Source organism: Labrus mixtus, chromosome 15 (assembly GCF_963584025.1).
Source record: "Labrus mixtus chromosome 15, fLabMix1.1, whole genome shotgun sequence".
NCBI lineage: Eukaryota > Metazoa > Chordata > Actinopteri > Labriformes > Labridae > Labrus > Labrus mixtus.
Window position 1 is genome coordinate 14,436,727 of NC_083626.1, and position 22,915 is coordinate 14,459,641.

At 40.0% G+C, this 22,915-nt stretch overlaps 1 protein-coding gene across 1 annotated transcript; it reads right to left on the reverse strand.

The window, feature by feature from the left end:
* Positions 1 to 191: 191 nt before the first annotated feature.
* On the reverse strand, positions 192 to 4,975 carry tmem9 (transmembrane protein 9). The gene is made up of 6 exons (XM_061057249.1): positions 4,839 to 4,975; positions 4,550 to 4,683; positions 3,724 to 3,815; positions 3,444 to 3,552; positions 1,801 to 1,932; positions 192 to 1,698 (listed from the first exon to the last, which is right to left on the reverse strand). The coding sequence occupies exons 2-6, from the start codon at positions 4,640 to 4,642 to the stop codon at positions 1,564 to 1,566; spliced, it is 561 nt and encodes a 186-aa protein (XP_060913232.1). The 5' UTR covers positions 4,643 to 4,683; positions 4,839 to 4,975; the 3' UTR covers positions 192 to 1,563.
* Positions 4,976 to 22,915: the final 17,940 nt, after the last annotated feature.

The window sequence follows — 22,915 nt, forward strand, 5'->3', positions numbered from 1 at the left end:
ATAATTTAAATCAAAACAAAGTATTAAACTCTTACAGTATACTAAGTATAAACATATATTCAGTAAAGCAGAGGGGGAAATATTTGAGAGCAGGTATATTATTTACTATGTCGCCCACTAGTGGCAGTTATCAGTAGTAGTATCTTCTATAACAACCAAACATCCAGAGAAATGAAAACAGAATCTAGCACTCCAGAGTATATTTTTTATTTCACATCAAGCTGAATGAAAGAGACATGAGCAGTGCAAAACTTGACTCAGGCTGGAGATAAATATAAATACGAAACATAGAAAGCAGAGATAAGAAATGATACTCAAATCAAACACTTCAGTGGTAAAACAAAGCATTACAGGCTAATTACCTTCAGTAGTTCACAATGTGCCTGAGGTAATGAGAGTCAGTGTCTTTGACTTTGTTGCATTAAAAATTCAAGCTCCATACCATGATGCACAACAGCTTCCTTTAAACCATGAAGCATCCTGATTCTGCAACACGTAACTTCTTTATCAGAAGCTCTGTTGATCTGGGACATTCTCAAGCAGCAGAGATTGGATTCAGCTGAAGAAAGCTTTAAAGCTCAGTTAAATGCCCACTTCGCCATTTCTCTCCTTGCATAGGAAAGTGTATTCCATCAAACTGCAGGACAGCAGTGTGACTGTGTGCCTATCTACAGCAATAATCTGTTTTCCAATCAGGTTCCTCAGTAAATTAGAGTTTAAAGACTTCATTTATAGACTCACAATGGTCTCCAAGTGGACAATATACTCCCAATGATGTTTTGGTATACACTTACATCTGTTACCTTTTTTTTTTTTTAAATAATACATTCACCCACATAAGAGAGAACAGAAAAAGTCATATATTGCAACTGGAAAAGTTAACGGTAGCTATTTCAAAGCTTCAAACATACAAAGCCCAAAAATAGCAATCCTTTAATTTCTTTATAAGTGCAAATGATACTAAAATGCCCCGGTTATTAATGCACGACAATAGGGGAAAATAAATAAAATACAATTCAATCATTAGAAATGTTTTTTCAATGCTAAACTAGAAAAGGTGCAATCCTTGGCAACAGCACAGTTAGGTTCTCTCTTTGTTACCCAACAGCTCAACGGACCATTGACATATAGGTGTACCTGCTTTGAGGTAACTTCATAAATAATGCTAGGAGAAAAAAAGCCTCACATGAAGCCAATTCAGCAAGTAGAGAACAAGAAAAACTAAAGCTATTCACAGTCTGACTAAATAGACAAAGGTGTTATTGACATTCAAAAAGTGTTGCATTGCTAATTGATGAAATGATTGACGTGATTTTTAGCTGTTAGGAGTGGGCTAACATGCTGGGTTTCCTAAACACCAACATAGTCCTCAGTGTTAGATATAATCAATGACCTAGATGTGCTTGTGTGGTGTGTTTTTAGATATGACTTAAAGAGGAACTACTAATTCAAAGGGTGCAATGGAGAGCATGTAGAAGGTTATATTGCAGCTGGTGTAGGTGTAAAAGCATTGAGCCCAGGAAAGTTACCTCCTCTAAATCTGGTTTGACGTCAGCTGTAAGTTTAACTAAGCATCTTGTGGCGGTCAAAAACGGTCTTGCGCTGCTCCTGAACTTGCTTTTTCCAGCGCTGCTGTGCTCCTTCAACCCGCTCCAGCACTGTGTTTGCTTTGGCGCCGTCCACCTGAGGGCGCATCTCCTGAACATACGCAAACACAAGACCGGGAATACATTCAATTGAAGTTTTAACATACAACAGACATTTAATAAAGGCTTTTAATACATCGGTTTGAATGGTTACCTCTGCATCCTCCTCATTGTGCAGCGGCTGGGTGTAGGGGTCATGTTTGCGAATAAGAGGATCAACGAGTAGAAGGAAGAGCATGTAGAGCAGCAGTGCGCCCACAACAGACAGGTAAATTATGATAGTTACCTGGAAGAGGCAGAATGGAAAACATTGAGACTTCAAATCATATCAAACTTTATAGTCATTATGCAATGCAGCAGTTTCACAGAGCAGAATGAGAAAGTGTTTCCAGAAGAGTCTTTAATCACTTGTCAGTGTTATGACTGTGAGTCGTATATAGGCTATATGAAATGTGTTTTATTATTCGATCAGCCTTTGTGTTCTTTTTGTGCATCTGTCTCTGTGCTGCGCTGCAGGTGCCAGCCCTCGATTGGCGAAAAGCTGATGGTGCACGCCGGCCAGTGATTGGACCGAGGCTGGTTCTGCGTGCGTGAGCCTTATTGGAGCAGCGGAAGCTAAACGCTGCTTTCCTTCTTCATCACCTCCAACGAGAGACATTTTGTGAAACAGATCAATTGTGTGTTGGTTAAGTTGAGAGATAATTATTATTATGTCGTGCAGTCCTTGTGATGTTTGTTATGTTGTAGGGGAGAGTAGCATTTTCTCCTGTTTTTCTCTTAGGGAGTTAGGCAAAATGCCTGCATTTTCTTTTTGTTACTTAATGTGTAGGACGGTAGTTTGGGGTTCGACTAAAATGTCATGTTTATTATTTTTGTCGGTGCTCTCCCTGAAGTTGAATTAATTGTCTTTATTGCTAATAAGTAGCACATTGTGGACTGAGCATTGGTTGTTATTGTGATTAATCATTGGGAGTGAGGAAGATGAGGGTCGCTTCTGTGCTACGGCTGGTTTCCCCTCGGCTGGTCGTAACAGTACCCAACAAAACAACATAATCAAAACACAATATAAACACAACACAGTCCCTGAGCCGGATGGCATGTTAAGGAAACTTTAAAGGGGAAAACAGTTACGAAAATAAATGTCCAGTGCAGTTACTGAAAAGATGCGTGGTTTAAAATGTAGCGTAGAACTGGAATTTAAAACTAGTGAAAGTGATCAGTGTAAGTTAAAGGCTTAGGTATGTTTCCTACTGTCATTGCAAAAATTTTACATTTTGGGCCACTGCTTTGGTTTAAGTTTGTGAGCCCTCAGGGGGCCCACTACTGGTCTGGGGCCTCGAGCGGTACCCTGCCTTGCCTGTTGACAAACAGCGCCTCTGTGGAGGGGAAGTAAAGGATCAGCTGCAATATTCAGGCAGCGTCTCTGGAATGGTTTAGCTTAGGGAGATGCCAATGATCTTCTCTTCTCCCCTCTTGTAAGAGTTTCTTGTCCTATATTTTCTTTCAAATCAAACTTAAAACTTTGTCATGACATTTTATTATCTGTATTGCCTAGAAATGATTGTGACGACCATAACCGAACAACTTCTGTCAGAAACTAAAAATCTTTCAAATCAAAAGTAATCTCTGTAAATATTGGCACTTTTGCATGTCTCTTACAATTGCTTTAGCGGAAGAACTAGTACACAGACTTTAACTGTATTGTTTATCTTCTTGATAACTTTGTAAGTGAGAGTCAGGATAAAAGCTGAGGTGAATGATGTGACACTTAAAGTCAGAGTGAGATCCTGTGGGTACCTTGATGGTGTTGCTGCTCCGCTCCTCGTACTTGCACTCACACAACAGGCAGTAAGCTTCCACATCATGGCCAGGCACTGGCATGGGCTCCACTACATGGAGGCAGTTACTGTGACACAAATCAAAGAGAGCAGTCAGACAATTCTTCACAGTACCAGATGGACTACAGGATGTGAACCTCCAACCCTTGCTTGAGTCAAGGACAAGTGGTTGACGTTCATAATGGGACAAATTCTAACTTACTTTAGAGTTTAAGAAAAAGATAAAGGGTTTCTCTTACCAATCCTTCTGGGAGACATTTCTGTTATAAATGTGGCCAGTGATGTTCCTGTACGGCGGGCAGATGCACTTGCAGCGAACATCCTCAAAGTTCTGTAATTGTCAAGAGAATTGTGTGAAATTGTGTCCAAATCAGCAAACTGTTCACTCTACGCTACAGCTTTCTATCTCATTTCCTCCACAACAGTAACTCTTTGTCACCAACCAAACTTCCACTTATTCCAAGCTGAAAGTCCTAAAAAGCAGAACTGTCGAGATTCTTCTTTAGAGACATACGAGGAAAGAGGAAAGATCTAACAAAAATATGTATTCTACAAGATGCTTCACAGCTTACAGAGAGAAAGACAGACATACTTAAATTGAAACTTTACTTCCTGTAGAGACTTCAGGTCATTGAACATTTATTTTGGTCTTTCCTGAAAACAACAATGTGCAAACTGTAACAGATTCATTGCTGATAATGCTGACCCCCAGTTTACATTAAACTGGAAAAACTGTCAGGATGGACTTGGAAATCTTGCACTCAGTTTCCAATTTAAAGTCAAATTACTTGGACCACAGCATGAACTAAAATCATAAACTAGAAACTAGAACTTTAAAGCTCCTTGAAGAATGGAACAACACAAAAGTTACTCAAAATAACTTGTTTTTTGTTACTTGACATACACCCCTTATATCTAAAAAAAAAGCAGATTTGATAAAACCTAAATTTCTATCTCTTACAAAGAGATTCGCTTTTAGGGAAAGAAATACCGACCATACGTATTGCTAAAGGGTGCATGCTGTTTATTGAATGTCTCTACGACGTGTTTTGCATCATGTCTTACCTTCGCCTGTGCCAAAGAGCTTGCATCCAGCAGACACAAGGTCACTGCTGCAGCTACTACTAATGTCCTGAATCCTCCCCCGCCCGACGACATCTTCCCACTGGAACAACAGATGCAGAAACACCAGCAAAGCTCTGCGGAAACACGACAAACAGTTGAAAAGATACAGCTGGGGGTTAGCCTGCCTGCTAGTAAGAACACCAAATACACAAATGACTTCAGTTCAGTAAAAAATGCGGCCAAAACAACTCAATGAAGCTAAAATGCTATCAATACACAGTTAACCTACGTTGTAATGGTAGATATAATGTTTGTTTTTGCTATGCATTCGTGATGGAGCTAGATGTCAGCAAGCTGTACCGAGAGGAAGGATCGCCCGAATTTCTTCCGGCTGCGTCACACCAGAGGCAAGAGGATAGACGAGGCGACACCGCCACCTAGTGGACAGAAATCCAAACAGATGAGGAAAAAGAAAATAAATAGTAGGCAAATAAAAAAGTTAAAAAATATATATTTTTTAAACTCTAGCTGAAAAGCTTTACAACATTCAGCATTTAAAACATGACTGTACCATAAAATTGGATTCATTTTTATATACAAGGGAGTGGTAACAAGAGTAATAATGGAAGGCTCTCATAAATACTGGGACTAAACTTTTTCTTTATCTGCCATTTTTTTAATTTTGTCGTTATTAGCATAGTTAAAGTAGTCTTGACTGACCCATTTAATAGTTGGACATATTTTTTGGATGCTTCAAACAAATATTAGAATCTTTCAGACGTCTTGATTAATTGTGACATCAGATAATAGACTACGGTTACTTGTTATCTCATAGCAATGCTTCCCTGTGTTGAGACTAGTCAGTCAGTTTGAAAGTTATAACAGGTTAGTCACATTTTTTTAATTTTCATACCGGGCTTTATATAAATCTTTACATTTCAGGAATGGTTTCATTCTACAGTATCTGGCATCACACTGGGCTATCTATCGTTGAAAAAAAAGCTACAATTCTGTGTATAAAGCATGATGCCAGTAAAGTCTGTTGTCTTTAATCATGGAGAAAGTAATTCGGAAATCATTTTTTCCATCCATCTATTTGGTGTAGCTATCAGCTTTATAGTGTTTAATACACAGTATTTATAAAACCATACATTTCATAATATACTTTTACAATTCACAATAAAAGACATTTGTGGCTCATTGATAAAGTTTCTCATATTTTTCAGTCAACACTGTTTTTCTTGAATCCAGTCTCCCTGGTGGAATTTGAAATGTAAGCCCCTGCTTCTGGACACAATCAATACCTCTATTTCCTGGTAATCCTGTTTTCACATCTTTCTGTATAGTAAGATACTCATACCTTTAATAAGCCATAGAAATCAATGACTCACAAATTCAGCTGGAAACACTTGAACCCGTGGTCACAGAGATCAATGGAGACCATGCTTATTTTTCTAATGAGCAATGATATCAGTGTGAATAGCACAACCCCATCATCTGTGTTACCTCAGTCAACCATATGACCCTCGATCCAAACATTTAGAACAATTGAAATGCTGCAAATAGATTTTTTACTAACTGTGTAAAATAAAGAAATAATTCTTACTGGAAAAAAAACGGTGAGTATACGCAGTCTGGAAAAATAATCTGTTTAGGTGAGCAGACATGGGCATCAATCTATGTGTCAGAAACATGTCACAAAAGTCAATTTTAGCATAATTATTATAGATTATATACCATTGTAGAAAGATAAGAAGTCTTATATTGAGGTGCAGAATTTTGCTTTTGGACTTTTGGTGTCACACCGCATTCACCGCAGTTTTTATCCTGATTTTCTCTGACAAAGGTAAACATCTGGTAGCCAGATGTTGTTCAAAGGTGCAAATGTGATGATAAAACTTTCAGGTTTTGTTTTCTTGAATTCCACACTTAATTTTCACATGATCAAACCTTTGTTTTTCTTGTAGTAATAGTGAGATTCTATAAATTGTTGTGCATTTTAGAAGTTGGAGCTTTACAGACTTGAATCATGTTGAAAAGGATGATACCTGCAAATGGATTAAAGTGACAAAAACAACAAACTGATCATTTAATTGGTTGTACATTTTGCATTTAGATTATATTGTGAAAACATGGACATTTAAAAAAAACACGTTTTTTATATTTCAGTGTATTTTTATATTTGGAGGCAGGTTAGGTTGTGGAACAGCATACATTGATGGCATGAATTAAAAAAAAAAATCAAACATGCATTAACACATCAATGTATTCATCAGAATATCTACATGTAGCAGTCATGTTTCATCATAAACAAACGGATAATTCTCCTCAGGTTGTGACTTCTGCAAGCACTTGACTTAAAGTTGGTTTTCTCAGTCCTGTCACTGTAAGCCACTTAGTTCTCTGTCTTCTCGGATGCATGACTGCCCTTTACACCCTTAGGCCAATTACAGCATAAATGACACTGACCAGAGCTCAGTGCCAGGTCTCATTATCAGTTCTCATGAAGAAGAAAAAGGTGATCCAGTTCCTTTTTCTGTAGACAGGGAAAAAAAGGTTCATGTGAGAAAGAAAACAAATCTAGTTAGCTTATGTAAAATGTTTTTATTAGCTCCAAGCTAAGTGTAACCGATGCTGGCTGATACAATCGTTTTGTTAAAGTCTGCGTACACACTCTGACTATGAAACTGCAGACTAAAATGATCCATTATGGAAACACTGCAGAGAAATCCATCGTATAAACAAGCTCAGAAGATGTCAAGCTCTCTTATTTGTCAGGGTACCTGAAGGTATTGACTGAATCCTATTACTCAAAGCATTAATTTTCATGGGAGAGAAAACAGCGGGCAGTTTGTCCACTAGGAGATGCTATAAGGCCCAAGGCAAAGCAAAGTGAGTCCAGACCTGCACACTTTAGTCAAAGCCAGACTTTGGAGATGTCAGGAGGGATGCAGATAAGATGCAGGATGGGCTGTAATGTAACACACAAGATTGAATATGTTGTGAAAGCCACAGGCAAACATCCATTAAAACATGAAAAATACCTAGCTGTTGTTTAAGTTATTAGCGGAATTTCATCAGTGGCAGATCTGCAATACAAAATACAAAGAATTTAATATTTCTGTAAAATATTTTGAATGAGATTTTATGTGAGTAATAAGGCCCAGATAAAGTCATAAATGTCCTACTGCAGGATGATACCTGTGTCTGTCCTTATTCTCCCACCTTCAACCTTTCAGCATTGTTCTTTTTGACCTTTATCACATCATCCGCAGTGTATTTTTGCCCTCCACTCTTCCTGTGTATCGTGCTTTCTTGGAGAACACTGTTTGAATAACAAAACCATCTCTGCTAAGTCTTCTCTCCTCTATCCACTGAGGTGATGCATTGTGGGCAGCAGGACTATTCTAATAGACACACATGGTAATTACAGTAGTGGGAGGCAGCAGACAGTGGTGGTCCGGGGACAGCTCAAAACTATAAATCACAACTCCTGGTTCCGCCCTCCTGAGCTCAAGCAAAAAGCAATTCTGCCAACATGTGTTTGCACATTTGTCTTCATCAGCCACTGGCTTGTTTTGGGCCCCCGTGACTGGATTTTCCCTTCTCATGGTAATCTAACATGAACTACTTTCTTGGGTGTTTGGGTCAAAGTCAGCTATATTAGGCTCAAGCATAAGCAAAACATGAAATCAAAACCATTCTAAAAGTTGTAAAATGAAGGTGTATTTGTGTTAAACTCGAACAAACTGTAAAATACATCAAAAACATCGAGTGCAATGAGTTAGAAAATGGAAACACATTACCTGATTTGACATAAGGTACAGTTTTTTTTTCCCCGGTAGCGTGATATGCTTCCAGGAGAAGCATTTAAATCAAAGTGGAGGCAATAGCAAAGGTGTAAGAAAAACAGGCAGTGATGGTGAATGCCTACTACAGTGTGTCCTCTCCTGCTTTTATCCATACAGACAGCTGCCTGTCAGCCAGCTGAGCCCATGCAGGGACGAGGTGTCTGCTGAGGAGCTAGTGTCAGCAAGGTGAGAACAGAGCCCGGCTACGCTGAGCCGAGCTGAAATGGATGCAGGAGAGAGAGCGTCTCTCCTGCCTCTGAGGGACACGGATTTTCAGCGAGGAAACAGAGACTGCTGGAGCAGGAGACTCAGCCAGACAGAACATGAAAGCCAAGAGCGGCCATGACACATGATGGACACAAACGCAGGAAGAGAAGCTCCCTCCTCCTCCTCACTCTTCCTCCCCCCCCCCCCCCCCCCCCTCTTCTCGCTATCATTCTCCTTCTGCACAGAGGAAAAGGGGGAAAGGGGAAAAGGAGAGATGATGCTTGGATCACAGTGGCTCCCGGTTGAACTCTGCCCTCCCTGTAATGTGTGGTCTTTGATGTTGCCCGAGATGTTTAGAGAGATGCCAGAAAGCTTCAAAGAGATCATAGAATCGTGGCATGTTTGTAGGAAAATTAAAAAAATAAGAAGCAAGCTGCCAGAAATCCACATGCATCTTTCAAGAGAGAGTAGGGTTCATGTGGGAAGACAGCTGAAAACAATAGCGAGAAATGAAAGGTGACATGAATTGAAAGGTAGATAAATAGCTGCAGGGGGAGGAAGGAAGTTTGTTGTTGGTATAAAAGGATGGGATGCAGGTTTTGGTTTTAGGGAAAAGATGCCAGGTTGTTTAACAAGGCTTGGCAGGCCAGTCAACAGACTGTCAGCCATTCATGTCCACATTTCAGTGACACAATCAGGCAGTGTAGGACTGATCTATGCATCCAGTGATGCAGAAGAAAAACCATCCAAGAGACATTAAGCAAAGCAAAACCAATATATGGTTGTCTCATGTGTCTCTCTACAGACACAGATCTTTATATTCACTTTAATGTATGTGACATGTTTTTCTTTCTCTGCTGCCTCAGAGAATAAAGGATCAAGCTAAGGGGTCAACGATCACAATTGCAACACAATAACAAATCAGAAAGTGGTGTCACATCTAATCTGCCCATAGTTTATCGTGTCTCTTTTTTTAGAAGAAGAGCTTTACCTTGATGGAATATTAAAAACAAGTGTTTGCTGTGATCTAGCTATTTACACACACACACACTTTACTTTTATCTCAAGTGAATCCCTAGTTGCTGCAGTTTATGATCCCCCTGCCCCTGCTGCAGGCCACATCTGCAGGAACGATGGATTTTGTCCACAGGAGCCTCCTCCTCCTCCCAAATGCCACTGTTATTCACTCTCCACTGTTTCAGCTTTTACTCCAATCTGACCTGGCAGCTCGCTGGTGTGCCAGAACAGACTAGCCTCTGGCACAAACACAAACCTAAACAATGGTATACTTTCAAAAAGGAAAAAATAAAGTATATAAATGACTTTACAAGCAGGGTGACGGGGCAAAATGTAAAGCATCTCCCTGGTGGAACACCAAAAAAAACAAAAATTGGTGCTTTTAATTATTTTTTCCTATTGTCCTCCCTTTCTCTGAGACCAGAAGCAGCTAGCAGCATATCAGATGTAAACAGGAGGATCTGAGACCAAACCTGTCATCTCACAACATAACAAATCAATAAAGCCCCACGTTCCACCTCTAATCTTGGCAAACGTGTGGAGCAAGCATGGACTGACAGAGTCTGGAGAGGAACTTAAGAGAGCAGAAAGAGGAGGGAAGGAGGCAGGAAGAGAGGAAGGCGAGAATGAGAGACAGGCCTAAGGATTGAGGTAGAAGAAATGAGGTGATGACGGTTTAATAATTTAAATTAGGAAGAAAGAGACTGAAGTTCAGGAGTTGTTTTAATGAAATTTTGAAAAAAGCAACCATCATGTTTTCCTCTCTTTACCCTGTATTTTATCATCCATCTCTTATAGATGTTCCCCTACGGTATACATATTGGGATTGCAATACTTTTTATTGCATGAAGCATCAAAAATGTGTATTTAAAGAATTCCTTCAGAGTAGGTTGTCTTTTTAAATAGTTCTGCTATTAGTCAGCATAAACTGTTATTATTTAGAATGATTTTTTAAATAGAAGAAATCATCATTGAGAAAACTGTTGACAGTGAAGTCTTGGTCTTAGAAAGTTATGTTACTGTCAGTCCTTAATAAGACAAGTCATTTCATTCATCTCCTTTGTCTTTGGATAGAAACTTTGAATACAGATTTCTTAAAGGCTGGGGAAATAAAAAAAATTGTTATAATACAAATTTTTCTTTAGTTGATCTGATCAGTCAAAACTACTGCTCTACTCATTTTTGCATATATTTTTTTTTGTCAAAATATGTGCAAAAGAACCAGATAAATTGTCTATTTAATATCTTGTATTGTATTTTTGAAAAAAAAAACAACAACAACAAAAAGTGGTTACATTGCCAATGATGGAGCACTCTTTCTAACAATTCAGTTGGAGATTTTGGTGTGTCATGATAGTTGCGGCTAACGTTGTCTCAAACAGCTACCTTCAAGAATGGATGAGAGTGTATGCTGGCTACTGAGATTTGGTAGGCTCAGCTTTTCCAAATCCACATATCTATTTTTTTTAACCTCAACCAAGCAACACATTTTGAGGCAATTGAAATACATTTCTTGCAGCTGCCTCTGAAGCAGCTAAAGGCTTTTTACCATTTTTTTCACATTTAAAGTTGTAGTGAGGAAAAACATATAAACAGACTTTGATGTATAAAATCAATGGAGTTCCGCTTTTAGTGTGTGTTCATGTATAGCCTCTAAACACAGACAAATCTGCTCTAAAACACATTTGTTTAACAGTTTAGTGACATTTTAACAGTCCCATTGCTCTGTGTCTCTCATTTGCCAAGTTGTAGAGTGGTAGTAGCAAAGCCCCACCCTGTTAAACATTATCTATCATATCTCACTTTGTCTCTGCCCTTTATTGACTTTATCAAAAGACTCTCCTTAAAGGGGGAGTGAAGACGCTGTTACACAGATTTGAGGAAAGCCAGAAACAGCGATTGTTAAAAGACAAAAGAGAGATGGAGTATTAGAGAGAAAGAGAGAGAAACCAGAGAAGAAAAAGGTAAAAAGACAGAGAACAAGGAGGAGGTGGGGTTAGCGGGAGACGCTCCACTGCCTGGCTGACAAACAGAGGGTCTCTCCAGAGCCAAGCAGATGAGAAAGAGAGGAAGAGAAAGGAAGAAGGGTGAGAGAGAAAAGGAGGGGAGTTTGATGTGGGCAGTCAACCCCACCACCCTCCAACAGCCTTCCTTCTCTTCCTCCACCCGCCAACAGAAAATCTATGCCTGCTCTCTTAGTATTCCTCCCATCTCTTGTGAAGGCTCTGCGGAGGAGAGAGCAGACAAGTGGGCTGCTGCTGAGGCCCTGGCCAGCCGTGTGTGATGCTAGCTGTGAGTTTTTTCCCCCCCTCCTTCCTTTTTTAGGATGGGGTGTTTGCTCAGGGCTGACAGAACAGACAGAGCGCCCAGCCACTTGAAAGACTCCACCAGGGATCTGAACTGGACACGTCCTCCCAGTACACCCCCTTTACCTCTCCCTCTTTTAAAGAAGAACGCCAATTTTCAGACTTGACCTGGAGTGCTGCTTACCAGCTTACAAGATGATGAAGTGATCAGTTCAATAAAAATGTCCTCTTGATATGGGCAGACATTTTTATTTCATGTATTTACAGGATAAGTAATATTTTGACCTGTATGTGACTCCACAATTATTTGGGACTTACAGAATACCAGAAAATAATAATACATTTATTTGTATAGCTTTTACAAACAGGGGTTTACAAAGTGCTTTGACATACGGGCAGAGGCATACACAAGAACAAAGCATAATAACCCAAACATAAAAGAACCCAAACAGCAAAGAACCGTACAAAAACCCAACCAACATCATGAGAACACAAGTAATCCATTTGCAATGCAATGAGGCATATTTAAAAGCAGCTCAAGCTGAGCCTCCTCCATGCTAACAGGCAAACTCTAGTGTCGCACAAATGATGATGCTGGCCTGTCCATCGACTTATATGGCATCATCTTTGATAACATTTTGACACCCATATAAACATGTTTACAGTCTGGTACTAATAATGATTTTTGTCTGAATTTACATTTCTTTGACGGCACAAACCATACAAGGACTGAATTGATTTTTAAACTCATCCAATTTGATTTTATTAAGGAAAAGTGTTGTTCATAATAAGGGGCCTGACTGATATGACGTATGGCGCATTGTAGCTGTTTGCTTGGAGGCTTAAGGCCTGCCTCAACTCCACATCTTTGACTGTTAATAAGTTTACTGAAAGTTAGGTTGTGAAAGCATTTTCCATATGATGGTCACTGTTGGGCTTCAATACTCCCCTTCAGTAGCCAATGGGTGACGTCGCTGGCGCTATGTCCATGTTTCGTACGGTCTATTGTTTCATCTTCAGTTTTATTTTCAAATGTCCTATCCTACTTATCAGTCCATTGGGATCATTCCTTTTACTACAGTGTCAACTTTAAAAATGTGTCTGTTTGGGAATCCTGAGATGTTCCATGGCCTGATGAGATATAAAATCCCCTCACCGATATCTTTCAGACTTTTATTGTAAAAAAAAACCCATCATGACAACATTATGTAAATGGAGTTTTGTTGGCAAGATGAGATGAGCTTTTTGAGGTCCAATGGACATGAACCTAAGCTGCATCTTGGACTCTCAGAGTTTTTTCTTAAATTCATTATTTTTGGGGGCCATGTTTGCCTTTATTGGATAGGACAGCTAAAGAGAAACAGGAAATGTTGTGTTAGGGACCAAGCAGTTAGGCACGAGACACAGGAGTAATTTCAAAGAAGAAATGGCTTTTTATTTTACCCGACAAAGAAAACCACATTTACAAACCAAATTATAAAAGAGGTCAACTTAATATAACTTTAAATAAACAAGGTGAAAAACAAAGTGTGAACTCATATAATAGACCTAACACAAGGAGACAAAAGGGAACTACTGGTTTGGCTAAACCAAAACAAACACAAGGGGTAGACAAAAAGGATGCCAAATTAAGTAAATACAAGGAAAAACTAACTAAAACAAAATCCCCACCATGACATCAGAGCACATGGTCTGCTCCAATGAGCCGGCTCCAGCATAAGAGCTTTGTCTTCCCATGGCCATGCCTTTACCCAGATAAGGAAGTTTCCTCCCCCAACTCCAGGTAACTTAAAAGAAAGAAATAATGATAAGTACAACTGAAATGACAGTTTAATCTTACAGTGTATAAACTGTGCACACTCAATTTAAACAACACAAGACTAAATGCAGAAAAAAAAACCTAATAGAAAATCAAAGAAATTGTGTAAATTGTTTGTGTGGTTGACTGAAAAATAAACCTGTGTTGGTGGACAACTGATGAGGTGAGAGTGTGGGTGAGAGTGATATTACCCCTGTGGCTCTGGCCATCACATGTTGGGAGAAGAGATTGCGGAACGACATGCAGCAAAAGGCCAATAGGTCAAATTTGAACTCACAGCCGCTTTGGCGAGAACTATATACTCTGTACATGAGGCGCCTCATGTACTCTCTGGATTTGTAAAAGTTTGAAAGATACAGAATAGTGTCTAAAAGAAAATGTCAGTTCAATTTCAAGAGTTTGTCTCCACAAACAAATGTTGCTCAAACACCTGCTGCCTGCACCTTGCTAAAGGTGTTGTTATAGGATAGCAATGAATCTGTCAGTCAGATGATCCCCCACTACACACAGATGGAATCTCTCAGTGCGAAAGCTGTTGCATTGGTTGTGATTAGATACATTCATTGTCCTTAGAGGTTAAATCCCAATAGTTTTGATGATCCTCAGCTGCTCTCTTCCACTACTTCTTGTTTGACATGCTCACAGGCTTAACTATCATGATGGAACTTTACACATGCTTTGCATAATCATGTCAGCCTTTCCATTGTGATCATGTTAGCATACAGATGCTAGCATCCAGCTTAAACCACTTCCTTATGTCTGTCTTACTGCCTTGAACTACTCTAGCTCTGCTTGAGACTCCTTTTCAGCCGTTGCATTTGTTTTGAATGTTTGCTTTTGAATGTGCAGTGTTTCTGAATATGCAGCATGTTTTTATGGCTTTCCTACGTTGTTTCAGCTTTTGTCGAGCCTTCTGCACCTATCGCCCACTGTACCCCTGACATGCAAAGGAATCTCTATAAAACCATATTTCTAAATAAATGAAAGGTAACAAATATTTACTAAATATTGATTAAATATCTCAAGCAAAGTTTTATAACTTTTTTTTTTACATTTTCATACAATTATTACATTTTTGCTGGACAATGGCTGCCTACAGGAAAATATCAAGTTTTTTGTTGACTTTTAGAAGCTAATATAGGATCATCTTTTTTTCCTTATTGTAATTATATGCATACAACAGGATTTCATTGGTGACAATCAGCCAAGCAGAAAAATAAATGATAAAAATACATACAAGCAGATACAAGATAAAAAAGATAAACATATTCGCAAGTTTTGTGCTTTGTGCTAACAAATGCAAAATCTGAATCCAAATGCAATTTGAATCCCAGGACCAAGTGTTCACATTGTGACTGCTATCAATGTACCCTCCTGGAAAGCCTACAATTCCCAAGCTTCTCATGGCAAATGACATGTGTGTGAGAGTGTGTGTTTGTTTGAGTCTAGTGCATTAGAATAGCAGCGTGTATTACCAGTTTCAAAGGTTTAAAAGTTAATAACACCACTCTATACACACTCTTAACCATAATTGACAAAAATGACTGTTATTGATCACCTGTGTACCTATTATCTCCGGCACCAATGCTACATCATGGCTGCTAAACCACAGACACACAAAGCTTTGTTGTCCTCAACATCCTCTTCCAAAGTAGCCTGTTTCTCTGTCACCTTGAGCCCGGTTCGTCATGCTTGTGTGATTGTTCTAAAGGTCACAGCTTGTAGCTACTGTCATTAGCTGTCACTCTCCCACACGTCCTCGCTACCTGCCTCTCTCCTCCTTCAAGTCGCTTTCTGTCACGCAGTTCTTTCTTTGGCTCTGCAACAAAGATCTAAGTGGCATTCTTAGTTGGACTTTGAAGGTTAAGAGAATCGAGGAGGTGATCCAAATACTGAATGAGGCTGCCATGTGCATGTGTGTTATCTGATGTGCAAATGTGCAGTGAGTGAAGTCAAGTTGCTCAATTGTGCCCTTTTAAGAACACAATTTCTTGCAGTGTTACAGTGAATCACACAGAATGTCTGTTGTTTCTTAATATGCTGAGTGTAGCCGGATGGGGATAGCTGCGTCAGCTACGTAATAGCGTGAGTTCACAGCAGCGCGACACAGTGTAGCCTGCTAATAAATTCAATGAAGAAGACAAAATACAGTAAACAAAGGGCAACAATGGAGCACATCAAGCGTCTGCTACTCCGAAGTTGTCCATGGGGCAGTGCAACGTGGTGACATTGGTCTCACTCTAAAGCCAAAAACACTGGTGAAATAAGTATCTCTATATCCACTGGATAATTAAACATGGCACGTTTTGTATTTGTCCTTTATTACTGCTTTTCCACAGGAAGTGATGGTTCTTTCAACAAATCAACGGACTGCATTGTATTTAGCTCCAACCTTTAGGGTAGGATTGGTACGTTTGGCAGAGCCACAGAAGGGTAGAAAAAAAGTAGTTTGGTATAGATTGGTTACTTTGGTGCCATTCCAAATTTTACATAATGTACATGCCAACAAATGCGTATCGCACCAAACTGAACCGCACCGCTTGGTGGAAACCGGGCTTTACATTACACCACACATAGTGTGACAGCATGCGGTAAATTGAAAAATGATTGAGTGAGGAGAAGGATAGAGAGAATAAGTAAAGAAACAGCAAACACACAGGTGTGGCGTCTTATGTGTTGGGGAGGTGAGGGGTAATCACGGCAAATTTTAATCAGTCCAGATCAATTATTCATGGTCAGGGGCCTAGCGAGCTGATTTCCAAAATGCCCCTTCTCTCTCTCTCTCTGACAGTCCTGTATGAATAATTCAGACTGCATTTACACAAAGAACTCCATCTCTGATACCTGATCAGTCAGTTAGAAACATTATGCAACAGGGAATGTCAATTAGAAATGGGGAAATGGGTCTCTTGGTAGGAGAACAATAAAAAGGAAAACAATGCCACTCAAAAAGAAGCAGGATAAAACTCACTCTATTAAACGTCTCTCAGAACCCCAAACTTAATGGTCTTGAGGGATTATTATTTATAGGGCACTACTTGTGAGCTTTAACGGGCAAAGCAGTTTATTTGCTAGGTGCTAGCTCCATCTATGACCCCTTCCTTTGACAGTTACTTAACTTCCTGCCACAGGTTCTTTGTAATTGGATTCGAAAACTAGCACAGGTCAAAGAAAAAACAAGAACCTGTGTTACTCAGCACCAAGGCCAAGGATTTAAGTACCAGCCAATGGCAACCATTTAGCTCCACTTTTCCTGGTCACCTTTCCACATGGTCAACACTCCTCTTCCTGCTGGCTCCCCAAGGGTGGACTGACCTTCTTTTTCTGGTCTGAAAAGCAGCAGAGTCATCCCCTGTATCGTCCATCATTTACTGAAAACCTATGTTTTCTTCATATGTTTTTATTACACTCGTGGTGTGTTTTTTTGTTTCTTTCTCTAACAAACTTGACGTTCTCAAAGGAAGAAGGTGTTATCACGGTTTATTTTCCCTGATTATTGCTGTCTTAATGTAATGAAGGCATGGTCAAATTTAACTCTGAAATGTATTGTATATCAAACAATTCTGTTGATAGTGAAAAGTAAACTAAGCAAAACTGCCAGCCCAGCAGCTCTATGAGAAATTAGGCTTTGTGCTAAATGCAAAAATAACATGGACATGCTTACAATGACAATGCAAACATGCTGATGTTCATGCAGTTATTAAAAGCATTTTTATTTCTGTCATTCGTTTTTTTAAGGCTGAAGTCGTAAACCAAAGGGCATGATTGTTGCATTTGGGTCAGTATCAATCATGACAAAGCTAAGATAATTCATCCTGAGGGTGACGTGAATTTCTGGAGCAAATTTTGTAGCAATCCACACCATAGTTTTCAAGACATATGAATATTCATTGAATCCAGCTTTGTAGAAGCTGTGGCGAAAATTCAAAGAATGGCTGTAATTATAATACATCCTATGGAAACGATGAATATCATTGTAACAATCCAGCCATTACATGTTGAGCTAATTTTCAGGACACACAAAGTTGTCGACCTGCAAGTAGCACTACAGTAGAGGTCATTTATGTCAGTAACATTAATCCTCTATAGGCAACAATCCATCTCATACTTGCCGTTAAATGTCATTTAAAAAAGGTAAGGTGTTACTGCATTAAGAGTCAGTGGATCAAAAAAGCCATCAGAAAGTTTCCAGTGGGAAACATGAAAATGTGTTTTAAATATTATGGCTTTCTGTTCAACAGTTGTTGAGATGTTTTCATGCATGAGGCCTCAAAGTCATGGACAAACAAACAAACCGGGTGAAAACCATAGACTGTAAATATTGGTGAAAACCCTCCCCAGTACAGTCATAATGCTTCAGAAAATAATATTTTAGGATATGCTTTCTTAAAAGTTAGTTTGAAAACCCTCTGGTAAAAGGACAGAGGAGGCAGAGCAATCAGCCTAGTAGAGAAGCGATGGTCAGAGCGTGAAAGTCAGATAGGCTAGATAGACAGCGGAGAAATGAGAAAGTGTAATTTTTTTTTTTTGACGCCATTTATCATGCCTTACCTGACAGCCACCAACCATAAGTCACAAAATAATCACAGTCAATAATTCACAGGGGTCTCTTGTGTCCTCCCTTCCCCTCTGCCTACCCTTGTTATGCATTCCCATGACACACGGTCAACCCACATGACTATTGACACTCTTCATAAATGCAGTTTGACCAGACCCGTTTTGACTGGACTGACTGTACCGCTGCAGTGCATGACAATAGGTTAGAGAAAATCAAGAAGTGCCATTCATTCCTCCTTGTGTTTCTCAGCAATCCTGCATCTCAGCGGCTGGACTAAGAGGATATCAGAATTGACATCTCCATGGGAACGTCTCACTGCATCACTTAAACACAATTCACTGCTGTTTCCTTTCATTCCTATAATATCATCTGATGCTGCAGAGACAATCAGAGTCAGACACTGTTTTGACTTCTTGCTGTCTTGGATTTCACCTGTGGCATTTATTAAGAACACAGATCGATGACAATTTCTTTTCAGTGACTTCTTCAGGATAAAAAGAGTTCGTTGTATAAAAGGCTTCATGTTTGGTGGTCTACTCTCCTCACATAGCTCAGTTTATAGTTTAATAACTTGTATTCAGTGAAACTAGTTAGTTGTGTGCTGCTGAATCACCAGTGTCCTGGGTGCTTAACTGTATGCGTCCTTTAGTGTAAGTACACAAAATCCCTTTGATTCAGTTGAGATTTTGTGTTGAAAAGTTGAAAAGAGTGATAAGCTTACAAGTGATAAGAATGCTACCTGGAGCCTTAATTGTTTGTGGAAGACCACACACACACACACACACACACACACACACACACACACACACACACACACACACACACAGACACACACAGACACACACACAATTCATGATATTTCAACAAAATATTTCTTTGTTGAATTGTGTTTCCAAAAAAAAAAAACGTGCGAAAAATCTGAAGGGTAACTGAAGGAAGTGAAGAACTTAACCATGACTGAAAGAAATTATAAGGCAGATAAATGTATCATTTCTCCAACAGCATGTGCCGGGGCCAGTCCATTCATCCTCGTCATGTTGCTGTCAGTGCCCCACTGCAGACGAGTGATGACCACCCCTGTTAGAGCGCGCGCTGTCTGTCTCCCTCTGAATGATAGAAACGTAGAAAATGTCTGTAAGCAAGGACGGATCAATTTCTTTCACTCTGTCCTCTACATCGCCGTGCTTTCCCTTGTCATACCTTGAAAATCACTGTAATATGTCCTCTGAAAAAGAAGATGTGGGTGTTTTTTTATTCATCCCATCACTATCTGAATCTTAATCTACATCTTTCATACAGAGGTACAGTTTTCAGGTTGAATTCTGTCCCTGCTGTGTGTCACTTCTCGACCTTTTCTCTGTTTGTGCGTCCATCATCGCTTTTGTCTGTGACTGCTGCCTCGGGTGGTCATATGTGTGGCGTGTGTTTACTTCACAGCTTGATACAGGAGGGGGATGGCCGTGCACCAACTTGGGGTTTGCTATGAAAATGTCATTGTTTGGTTGTGTTCTCCTTTATGACGGAGTTTATACAGCAGTGATGATTTGTCTTTACCCCAAGTGTGCGGCCTTGTGCTTTGTCTGCCCAGAATCAGGAACGGTAAATAAGTGGTAATGGGAGTGAATGGGAGGGGGAAGTCAGCCAACGTCTTTCTGTCATCACTTTAGAAGGTTGCGACCCCAAAGCACGGCGGCACAGAGCTGCTAAATTATTCAGGCTTTGTCTCAAGCCCCCGATCTCTGGAGAGGACGGGCCTGTGATTGCTGGGAGCGGACTGACTGACATTTGCACATGAAAATCGCCTCTGTTTCCCCCCTAAACACCCGTTCATCTCAAAGAAAACAGTAGAGGGACCCAGGTTCTGTGTGATGGGGGCTGCTGTGATGGGCAGCGCCAGGCTGTGGGAAAGGTTGGTGGCAGAAGCAGTGTTTTTCAGATCAGACTCACTCATGTTTGTAACTAGTTTGTTTCTTGAACTAAAAAAAGTTCTGGTGTGAGGTGAGATGCAGCTCAGGGTTTATGAATATCCTAAAAGTGTCAATGAATTAAGCATTGATGCAGCTTTGAAAATTAGAGTGGCAGAGCAGGACCCGGGGGACTGACTGACTCATAAATCATCATTCTGACTGGGGTCAAGGGCCATTTCAGTGAGACATGAGTAGAAATGTGATGTTAGTTATGGGAATATTTTCTCCCTGATAATGCAATAATACAGCGTACATATCCCAACATATACATTGATTTAATGCCAGATTTTGTGTGCATAGAAATTCCGGCTGCAAAAACGAATCAATGTGTTGCTAAAGGCGGCTACATGCTTTCTCAGTAAATGGTTTAACTCTCTGTAATGACGCGTTATGCTTTCCAGGGTTCCAATGTTTCGCAAGGCCTGCAAAGAGAATTATGATTCTGTAATTGCAAATCAGTGTTTGTTTTATTCTCATTTATTAGAATATATCGTCAAAAAGATTGTTACCAAAACAGTCCAGAGAAGTTATTAGCTGTTATTCATGCAATTAGAGCTGGAGTGTTTTTGATTAATCAGACTCCTTCCAGAGTGCAGTTAAAGTGAACGAGCAGGAGAGGAGCGCAAGATCATCCCTCTGTATGCTGGACCATGTCTCTGGGCTGAAGGCGAGCAGAGGAGCTGGGGTGGGGTGGGTGGTTGGGTGGAGGGGGGGTGGGGTGGGGAGGGGTGGGGGGGTGGTGCAGGGGATAACTGGCCCTGCTGGGAGGAAGGGAGGGAGGGGAGGAGAAACACAGCAAAAGAGAGGGAGGGTGAGCGGAAAGGAGAAGGAGAGGGTGGAGCAATCGGACAGATGACAAATTGTGATTAATAAATGTGGTTCAGGACAGCAGTGTGGAGGCTTGTTATTAATAGAGAGAATTAGAGTGGCTGTGCAACTCAATCTGCACACTGTCACTCTACATCAGGGCCCATAATCAAAGCCTAATGAAACAGCACAGCACCGGGATGTAGACACATCCACAACCGTGCACACTGTCTACAAATCTGCACTTACTGTACAGTGAACACATATGCTTACGACAGGTAAGTCAGGGGGATAATAAACATCAGAATGCAAGAACAATCCTACACAGACAAGTGAGCCTGAATTAAAAAAACTTTATTCGTCATAATATCTGCTATTGTTTCAACGCAATGAAATATCAAATGGCAGCTTTGTTTGAAGGGTCAAACTGAATCCAATCTAAATATATGTCAGTGTTTCTCTTATGTACAATTATGAAAAATCTGCCATGTGTGGATGTTTCTCTTCATCCTCTCCCCAAGATGTGTAATTATGGTCAATTCCCTGGTTTCGGTCATGTCCCCAAATCACCTCTTTACATCCCTAATGACCTCTAAATTGATTTACAGGGACAGTAATCTCCATAGTAAGGAATGGGAGCTTGATAGCTGGATTCCTTTCAGTGGTAAGTGTAGAAGATGTGTGCTGTGGTCCCCAGGGACTGACGGCCCTCTGGCAGCTACGTCCCTTTCGGGGACGATATGTCATCATTCCTCAGAGCTGATGCTCAGTATGTGTTGTTCACACTCTCTGCGCTGTTATGTTTTTGGTGTGAAAGTGAGACTATTTGAAAATGAAACGCAATATGTCACATGTGCATATGTGTCACACAAGAGACTAAAATAGATGAGATTACATACTACTCTGCTTACAAGAAACCTCTGGCTTTTTATTTTAACTTTTTTATAAATCAAAACATATAGCTATTCAAATGTTACTATGTCTGGCTGATTTGAAGAATTAGAACATCCATAAGAAACAACGCAGACTATAAGCCATAACAGAGAAGAAATATAACATGAGTAATGTACCCATAAATAAGTTCCTGCTCCTTTCTTACCTGTTTACACAGACCAGAAGAGGACAATGCAGAGCCGAAATTGTGCAAGCGTGTGCACAAATGACAGAGATTTATTCTTGTTGTAGCATAATATATGAAATTAATAATTAAACAAACTAATAACTCAGCTCAGTACTGATTCTCAGATTGCCCTTCTTTTTTCTTTGTGACAGTGGAAGTAAGTGGCATGATAAGGCAATCTCATGTATTGAAAAAAGACACATCTCATCAACATAATTGTGATATTTTAGTCGATCATGAATACTCCATAGCACACGAAGAAGAGAATAGAGAATGAGGGGGACAGACAGCTGAGGACATGCGCATATTTCAATATTAATCACCTCAGTAATATTTTAACAGGCTTTAAAAATCCAATCCTGAGCATATTGCTTCAGACTGTTGGCAATGATTATCTACCTCATGCTGCTGCTTAAGACCTGTGTACTATTCTAGTGGGCCAGACTGACTGACCTGCAAACTGGGACTGACATAGCATTTAACTCATCCTAGGATTCCTTTGCTAGCATTTCCCAATGGAAATACCTCCAGCCCGCCGCCTCAATTTCCCACTAAATCCAACCCATCCCTGGGAAAAAACGCCTTAAAACTCTGCGATTATCCTCCTCTCCACGTCCGGAGGGATCAGGTCGTGTGATCCCTACATTTCCACACTTCCTCACTTCTGAGGAGAGAGAGGTCGAAGAGGTTGGTGGTTGATGAAAAGGAAGTCAT